The sequence below is a fragment of the Engystomops pustulosus genome, chromosome 5 (assembly GCF_040894005.1).
Source record: "Engystomops pustulosus chromosome 5, aEngPut4.maternal, whole genome shotgun sequence".
Classification (NCBI taxonomy): domain Eukaryota; kingdom Metazoa; phylum Chordata; class Amphibia; order Anura; family Leptodactylidae; genus Engystomops; species Engystomops pustulosus.
The window spans coordinates 30,537,843-30,547,333 of record NC_092415.1 but is presented as its reverse complement, the minus strand read 5'-3'; the positions used below and the strand labels follow the sequence as shown (position 1 = coordinate 30,547,333).

Here is a 9,491-nt window from a genome sequence, read left to right as displayed (position 1 = left end):
GAATACCCCTTTAAGATTTCAATAAATGTAACATTTACTTCAAACAACATTGAAATGGTTGGCCACTCCTGTACATAAGTTGCACATGTGCCTTTACAGCCTTAGTAATAATCCCTGAACGAAGTGATTTGTAATGCCTGCTACTCACTTTTATGCTGTCTGCAGACTCCCCGTGATTCTTTGTTTACATCTCCGGAGGAGGAGCAGCAGCTGCTCCCTCTCCCCTCTTCCTGCCACTGTCAGTGAGGATGGACTTTGAGAAGAGACACATAGTGGGGGATGCCATGAGGATGGGCTGGAGGAGTGAGAGAGAGGAAGCTGTGTGCATATGGAGAGGGCAGCGTGGAGAGAACAGGCAAAGGCTGACGGCTGAGGGTCACATGCCGAGACATCTCTAATGGAACAGATTTATTGAAAAGTGACCAACCCCTTTAACCTTCGTTTATCCTTCATGAATACTAGCCATAGCCCTGGTTGTGACGTACTATCTGCCCTGTGTGTAGTAGAGTTTATATTCCCCCTACAACAACTCTAATCAGAGAAAAGGATCCCCCGCTCCCTATGTCCTCAGAGCAGCCTCAATAACGTTTAATAAAGTTGAAGTTGATCCTTTAGAGTAAATGCAAAATTTATTCTAACAATTCATCACAATAAAGATGAAAGGATAAACCTACAGTGAATTCACAACACAATCTATGCTATATTTCAGCATTTGCTGCAATAAACGTGAAATAAATTGTGCAGACTTTTAGGCTTAGGGTCCACAGTAATGATGTAATGTATGCATGAGCGCATAGCCTGCAACAAGAGTTTACACTGCGGCTTCTGCAACATGTCAATATTATGGCAATGTGGAATTCAACATTTTCAATGCAAAAATTGAACTCTGCTTATTTTGCCAAAGGTCGCCATAGAATATCCGCTGCAGATGTTCCGCAGTAATTCACTGCCATGTGTCCCTGACTTAAAGTAAATCCACCATTTGCTTTTATGCATTGTGAACCAAACATAGAGAATGCTGTAGCTACACTGATACAGAAACATATCTTGTTTAATCCCTGAACTGAGTGGTTTTGCCAAAAAAAAAAACAATTATACAATTATGATAATGAGGCTCTGTCACTCCTGTGGCTGCCCCAGTGCTTCTCCTCACCCTAATTATTCACTGCTCCACCCTTGTCCTGCTCAGCTGAGAATAGAAGAATCACTGTGTCATCCCTGAGAGGCACAAGTAAACAATCGCTGCACCATCCCCCAGCTGCTGTGTATGATTCATCTAGCTCAGGTTGATTAGTCCTGTCTGGAATGTTCAGGCAGCTCTGTGTAATGTATGGCAGCAAGTATGCACCCAGCTTTCCCAAGATCATTAATTTTATTATAGTTTTTTGAGCAAAACCACTCAGTTCAGGGATTAAACAAGATATGTTTCTGCATCAGTGTAGCTACAGCATTCTCAAGGTGTGTTTGGTTCACAATGCATAAAAACAAATGGTAGATTTCCTTTAAAGAAGTTTGCGTATATCAAAGCTCCATTGAATTGTATATGTAAAGAGATGTAATTGTATCACTTCTATGGTATATATGCCCCCATAGAGCCTATGCACCACTTAGTCCCTGTATACAGCTCTACCTTGTGTTATACATTTTCGGAAGACTCACTGTCAGCTGCATAACTTGTCTGGTTTAAAGTAAGACAAACTTACTGTACACCGTCATAACAATACTACATCTGCAACACAGTTAAAAAACATACATTTTATTAGAATGACATTTTGTTGAGAACTGGTTGTATAAATGGTACATTTGGTTGAGCGATGGATATGCGTCTTACAGTAATGTAATTCTGCAAATCACAGTGAGCTACAGACCCTGCCCAACAATAACAGTACTGGATGTCCATTAAGCCAATGTCCCCCATTTAATAGTAGAGGGGGCAGCGCATTCCCATACACAGGACACACAGGACACATTGCACATTATACACACAGTTGGGGTCGGTTGCTGACATTGCCACAGGGACACCTGGATACACGTAATATTGCTCATACTCATAGGAGATTGTACAGGCTGGATAACTGCACAAAGTATCACATACAACATGTGGAAGCCAGGCTGTATACACCAGTCATTTACATAAGGCTGGCACATAGCGATGTGTACAGTGATGGGATCCTGATAGATCAGCTCCCACGCATGATAATGTAGTATTCCTGTTATTTTTAGTCGTGTGGATGGTGTGAACGAAGGTGTAACTATCAAGCAGCTTTTTATTTCTAGTCGAGCCTGCAGGTCTAGTTGATTGAATCGTTCAGACTCTGCTCACTGGGGGTGTTCTTACTTAAATTTGTGATGCTTGCCATGAGGGATTTGACCCTCTGGGCGTAGTAGTCTCTTAGATTAACTGAGGCAATGTCTTTCACCCCATCTCCAAAATCGCAGCTCCTCATAGCATTCTCTAACTGCTTCTGTCTCCGATAGAAATGTGAGAATTTATTGAAGATGAGAGTGATGGGAAGCACAACCACCAGTATCCCTGCCAGGATACAGGCTGAAGCAGTCAGTTTTCCAGCTACGGTGCCCGGGACCACATCTCCATACCCAACTGTGGTCATGCTTACCGTAGCCCACCACCAGCAGGCAGGGATAGTAGCCAACCCATCATTCTCCTCCTTTTCTATAGTATAAGCCACAACAGAAAATATAGATATCCCTACAGAAAGATAGAGCAATAACAACCCCACCTCCCTATAGCTGTATTTTAGGGTTGCCCCAAGGGATCTCAGACCTGTCGAATGTCTGGCAAGTTTTAGGATACGGAATATTCTCATGAGTCTCAGCACCTGAGCCACTCTACCTAAATTTGCTAAAGTTGGAGAGCTCTCCACCACCAAGTTTACTATAAGTGTGATATAAAATGGAGCGATGGAAATGAAATCTATGATGTTCAATGGATGCTTGAAGAACAAAGTCATATCTGGAGACACGGCAAAACGCACCACCAGCTCCAGTGTGAACCAAGCTATTCCGAAGTGTTCCACAATCTCGAAGCGAGGGTCCTCCTCAGTGCTGCCATTAGCAGTAACAATCTGGAAGTCTGGCAAACTGTTGAGGCACATAGTGACAATAGATCCAATGACTACCAAAATGGACAGTATGCTAAATATCCGGCTCATGATGGAGTATCCTGGATTATCCAGTGCAAGCCACAGTCTTCTCCTGAAGTTCCCAAAGGGTTGTCTATCAAACTTGGAAGCATCATGATAAAACGCCAAGATCTCATCAAAGGATGAAGTGGTGCTTTCCTGCTCACTTTTATCATCCCATTGATCCTGCTCCGGTTCCACCTTCCGTCCATGATAGCTGTTACTACAGCAGGAGTCTATGAAGAACTCATTAATTCCCCAATATTCAATCTCTTGGCAGAAGGAGAATACACAGAGTTCCCCCATAACATGGAGCTTCCCAGTGTTGTAAAAATGTAACACATAAGGGAACAGCTCTGGGTTCCTATCAAAGTAAAATTCATTCTTGGTGTCATCATAGTCATCACATAGTTCCAGGATTGATTCCTTTGATTGACAGGACAGCAACTTGCACAATCTTGTCTCAGGGAACCTTAGAAGGGTGTCATACTTTAACCTCTTCTTGTAACCTCCGACATTTATACTAAGCTCTGTATCTTCAAAATCGCTTTCAGACAAATCCCTCAATTGTGTGCCTGTCATATTGAGCATTGAAGCCTCTACAGGAACAGACCTGGAATAGAAGCAGAGGCATGAAGAGCAATTCTACACAAGCCAATCTCATGACAAGGCATCCCCAACTACGAGGTGCTTATATAATGTATGTGAATGTACAGCACCACCTTATTAATAGTGCTTTATACATAAATCATTACCATAATAATGCAAGTACAATCTAACTCTTACTAATCCTGATATTCAAGGATTAAGATTACCAATATATATATCACTCAATCTGTGCATAGTACATACAAATACCTTATATTCTTGTCAATGTGTTTGATACATATCTTCCTACCTAATACTCCAACATGACAAGAGACCTACAGTATAATGGTCTAATATGACTTCACACCTGTAATGGTCTAATATGACATCATACCTTCAATTATCCCAACTTTACCACCAACTGCACAGGTTGCAATGTAAGGATTTGCAGAAGCTCTCTCCATGTCTCCCAATCCGTAGAGTTTTCTTGCAGGTTGTGCTTGTCCTCATTAGACTTTGCAGCTTGTTAATCAATCTTGGATCTTCTCCTAAGACACAAGTCCAGGCTGCTCAAGTTGTGTTGTAGTGTCAGGACCTGTTGGATGGTGCTGAATGCTGGTGCTGAAGGGACAGCTCCCAGTGCTGATCCCATGCCTCTCACCTCTCAGCTCCAGTGCCTGCTCCCAGTTCATGTGTCATTGCCTCCCCTGTCCTTGTGCTTGCTCACAATTCCCCTGATGAGCAGGTTTGTTTTTCTTCTTGCAGCCCTCTAAACTCCTCCTGGTTGCCCAGGTGCTCCCTGTGAGTGATGCTGGCTGGAGAATGGATTTCCTCTGCATCATGAAATAAGGGAGGAGGTAAATGATGAGCTGCCTGTCTGGAAAGCAAAGTTCACCCTTACACACAAGATATGGGAAGAGCCTGGAGAGATGAGTGCAGCCATGGGTATGGAATGAGATTAGTGGCAGCCTTGTGAATCCTCCTGTTACACATAGAGCAGGCATGTGATAGTCTGCAGTGTGAGGCTGGAGCTTTCTATGATGACATATCTCTGCTGTTCCCATGCACATCCACTGCATTGTATAGATAAGCTGACTGCTGTGTATAGCAGAAACAGTTATGTTACATTATTGCATCCAAATAAACAAATAGTGATACAAAATGATACAAATAAATGACAGTCAGCGTGGGCTTATACACTTCTAGGGGAGACTACAATAGGGCACTGGAGCTTACAGTTCCACCTGTAGGATGTTTATATAAGTAATGTTATAGTGGAGAGGATATTGCACACAAGCATTGTTAGTTAGCTAGAGAATTAAATGGAACCTTGATCAATGAAGAATCAAATCAGAACAGTGTATAGGGTTAATCTACTATATAGATCCATAATGTAGATCCTATATGAGTGATGTGTGAAGGCACGTTATTTTTGGGGATCCAAGATCTTCAATACGTGAGCAATAGGTGTCTGACACAAGGTTTTCCAACCATGGCCAAACTGTGAACCTTTACCTCCAAACAAGGGTTTGGTATACAGGGAGTTAGATTTTGCTTACATTTGTTTACAGTGATTAGCGCTTTGTGCTCTTCTTCTAGGGATAAATCTAAAATCTCTTCTAATAATAATAATCTTTATAGCCTGAGGTGAGCTATAGAACTGCGCCCCTCCAGCCCATCCAGAAGTAATATATCAGGTTATTTTTTTTAGTAAGTCAGTTCTCCATGCAGGTGATTGGACCCCTGATGCTGCCCCCGCCCCGCCCCGTTTTGCTGCAGGCGTTGCTGCCTGAGGCAAAGGGCTCAACTTGCTTCATGGATGGTGCTCCCCTGCATTATATGCTAATATATAGTGGGTGGTGAGTACAATAGCCCGCAGGTTTTGTATACATAGTCTTGGCTAAAGGAAATCAACCAGTCAGAAAAAGAAAAAAAAAACACACAGAAAATACTCACCTACTCTCCTCCTCATTGTGATCCTAGCAATGGTCTTCACAAATCTTGACACACTGGGATCACCTAAAAAAGAGACTTATAAAAAGCAGCCCAATTAGGGTTGCTAATTGTTCATGCCTCCCCCAACTTGTGGTGTCACATGAGTGGCGAGAATATTTAGCAACACGTCCTTGCGCTCCGGGCTGCTCTTTATAAGTGTCTTTTTTAGGTGATCCCAGCTTGTCAAGATTAGCGAAGACCATCGACAGGATCAAGATGAAGAGGAGAGTAGGTGAGTATTTTCACTGTTTTTTATTTTTTTTGACTGGTTGATTTCCTTTAAGCCCCTGTCTTCAAGATCTTGAGTTTGTCCTAATAAAGTCTACTCCAATCTGACAGGAGGCCAGCAGATTGTACAAAAGTGCCCTATCTGCAAGCAGCATGTTATACATCAGGAGGAGCTGAGCAGATTGAACATAGTGTCCTATCTGCAGGCAGCATGTTATAGAGAAGGAGGAGCTGAGTCTTATCTGCAGGCATAATGTTATAGATCAGGAGGAGATAAGCAGATTGTATATAGTGTCCTATCTGCAGGCAGCATGTTATAGACCAGTAGGAGCTGAGCAGATTGTATATAGTGTCCTATCTGCAGGCAGCATGTTATAGACCAGTAGGAGGTGAGCAGATTGTATATAGTGTCCTATCTGCAGGCAGCATGTTATAGAGCAGGAGGAGCTGAGCAGATTGTATATAGTGTCTTATCTGAAAGCATAATGTTATAGATCAGGAGGAGCTAAGAAGATTACATATAACGTCCTATCTGCAGGAAGCATCTTATAGAGCAGGAAGAGCTAAACAAATTGTACATAGTATACTATCTGCAGACAGCACATATAGAGCAAGTTATAGAGCAGGAGGAACTGAGTTGTTCCATTCAAAGTGTCCAATCTACAGGCAGCATGTTGTACTGCAAGATGAACTGAGTAGATCTGTAAAATGTATCCAATGTACATTCAGCATATTATGGAGCATGAAGAGCAGGCTGTTCACAGTGACCTAACTACAGGCAACAGGAGTAGATGGTGAGCAGAATGTGCACAGTGTCCTTTATTCAGTCAGTGTGCTATAGAGCAGGAGGAGCTGAGCAGATAGAACAGCAGGCAGATCCTATCTCCAGGCAGCATGTTATATAGCAGAAGAAGCTGAGTAAATGTACTTCCTATCTGTAGACAGTATGTCATAAAGCATGATGAGCCAATCTGCGCAGCTCCTCCTGCTCTATAATATGTTGCCTGCTGATAGGACACTATGTACAATCTGCACAGCTCATCTTGCTCTATAATCTACTGTAACATCATACGGAGGTCCTTATGCCTTCCTACACTGTACTCCTAGCAGATTGGACTGCATTTCCAAGGGGACAGGTTCTTTAAAATAGATTTGGAGACTCGTTTTTCATGGTTTCTTTTCTTTGCGGATGTGTTATAAATGTTAACAGACTGAAAATTATTATCCAAAATATATGAAATATTTCAATAAAAAGCAAGAATTTTTACTGTATTATAAGAGGTAACATTGTTCTCTGTTCTGCATTTTATCTGGCTGTAAATTGTGTAAAATATTGTTTGTAGTCAACGTAGACAAATCTATCATCAAAAACAATTGTATAAAATCAGTAAGGCAAATGAAAATCAAGGAATTATGGGGCGGTGGCTCCGGGCCCCAGAACTTTGAGGGGCCCACTGATGAGCTTCTGTATCAGAGCTAGAGTAGTATACAGTGACTAGGGCAGCCCGGCTCTAGTCTCTATGGTAATGCGTGTGTGTCGGCTCCCGACCTCCCAGAACATGTGACAGTCCTGTAAAGGGCCTTTATGATCAGCACAGCAGAAAGATGGAGAGATGAAGAACATGTGTGAGGTAAGTATCTACACAGTGGTGTGTATATATATATATATATATATATATATATATATATATATATATATATATATATATATATATATATATCTTACTCCAAGTTAGTTGTATAAGTCCAGCAATAATTTTTCTATCACACCCTCCTATACACAGTCTACTCAGAGGATCATTTTTCATAAAATGTCAGGCAATGTTATTCTCTGCATTGACATTTTATTTCTATTAAAATCATGGAAATGCTGAAAATTCACCTGTGCAATTATAGCAGAAGTCATAATGATGGATGTCACTGTAAAATGCTGTAAGATTTCCTCTTTTCCTATATGGCCCGTTGGGAGAAACCATCTTCAGAGAAGCCTTATATTAACCACTTCATAACCAGCCTCTTTAGGACCGTGCAGTCTTTTTGTCTTTTTCCATTGTTGAAAAGTCATGAGTTTTTATAAACTCTTTATATGGAAATCCCATCACCATGTTTTTGAACTCAAAACAGGGGCATAATTAGCAGAGGCTGGGCCCCTTCTTAAACATAAAAATACATATTTATACTCACATTTAAACACTGCATAAATACATACATACATTCATACATATCGGGTTTCCCGACTATTTCTAATTTCCGCTGAATTGCCCCAGGTTTTTGGCACACGCAATCAGATTGTGTCGTGCCGGCTTTCATGCGACACAAATCGGGGGCCGTGGCTGTCAGACGATCCGATGAATTCGGACAACACGCCGGATTTAAAAACCAAATTGTGTCGCAAGTTCAGCACTTACATGCACCGGGAAGAAGAAAGTGAACTCCGGCGGACCTCAGCGGGGGAAGTGACAGATGCAGGAAATTGGACGCACGACCTTAGTGAATAGCGGCAGCTCCTAATCCTCGTCGGACATTCCGGATCGGGGGCGTCAACAAGATGGGTAAGTAAATGTGCCCCATTGTCTAGGGTGGCCCAGGGTAAGGTGGCTGCTGTTGTAGGGGTAGGATTTTTTATTTTTTTTTTAAAGTGCTCTACTGCGATCCATCTCAAAGGCTGCACGCCAGGATCCTGTGAGATGCAGGTAAGAATTGGCACAAGGTAGCACTGTGGCTGCTGGGGGCATCCCTGAGACTATATGGGGCAGCTCTGTGACATACCCCCCCTGGCACTCTGGTCCAGTGCTGTAGCCCCCATCACCCTGGGTATCTGTATGTATAGAGATACAGCAGTGTCCCCAGCGCTCCCTGTGCAGCCTCTGCTTGCAGCCTGTGTAAGCATCACATAGACCACAGCTAGGACCTGCAGCGGCTGCCGCTCTGGTGGTGATGTCATTATTCTGGCACATCGGTGGACCGGAGCGCTAGAGGGGGTTAGTACAACTGCTTTCTCGTTTTTACCTCACCCTCTCCCCCCCAGCTCGGATATCCCTGATAATTATGAATGGTACAGTATATGTCCATGGGTCAGTAGCTCAGGGTTAGTGGGGCTAGGTTTATTTAGCTTGGGGTTAGTGGATTACGTTTAGGAACGCAATTCATGCACATTGCAGAGGAGTGTCTGTGATTCGAATATGCACAATGCAAAACACGTGCACGTCTCCCCGCTGTTCTGGAATTGTGTTGAAACACATTGTGTGAACACAGCCTGAAACAGTTTTGAATCTATTGCTAGCAGCAGGGGCGTAACTTTAGGGGGTGCAGAGTTTACGATCGCAACCGGGCCCAGGTGGTTTAGGGGGCCATTATGGTGTCACTTTCCCATATGAGAAGACTATTACTATAAACCATACATTATAGTCGGGGGCCTGGCACACACTTTGCACTGGGGCCCATCAGCTTCTAGTTATGCCACTGGCTGGCAGTGGATCATTGGAGAGACTTCTCCTGGGTCCTGCTCTCTTCTAGTAATGTACTGGGGGATATGGG

The 9,491-nt window shown here is 42.9% G+C and overlaps 1 protein-coding gene across 1 annotated transcript; it reads right to left on the bottom strand.

Annotated features, from left to right (window-relative positions):
- Positions 1-1,740: 1,740 nt before the first annotated feature.
- KCNS2 (potassium voltage-gated channel modifier subfamily S member 2) lies at positions 1,741-4,761 on the bottom strand. The gene is made up of 2 exons (XM_072151509.1): positions 4,126-4,761; positions 1,741-3,756 (listed from the first exon to the last, which is right to left on the bottom strand). The coding sequence occupies exon 2, from the start codon at positions 3,732-3,734 to the stop codon at positions 2,292-2,294; it is 1,443 nt and encodes a 480-aa protein (XP_072007610.1). The 5' UTR covers positions 3,735-3,756; positions 4,126-4,761; the 3' UTR covers positions 1,741-2,291.
- Positions 4,762-9,491: the final 4,730 nt, after the last annotated feature.

Bases quoted from the DNA above. Each gene is read 5' to 3' on its own strand.
- KCNS2 (XM_072151509.1), bottom strand. From the start codon at position 3,734: ATGCTCAATATGACAGGCACACAATTGAGGGATTTGTCTGAAAGCGAT.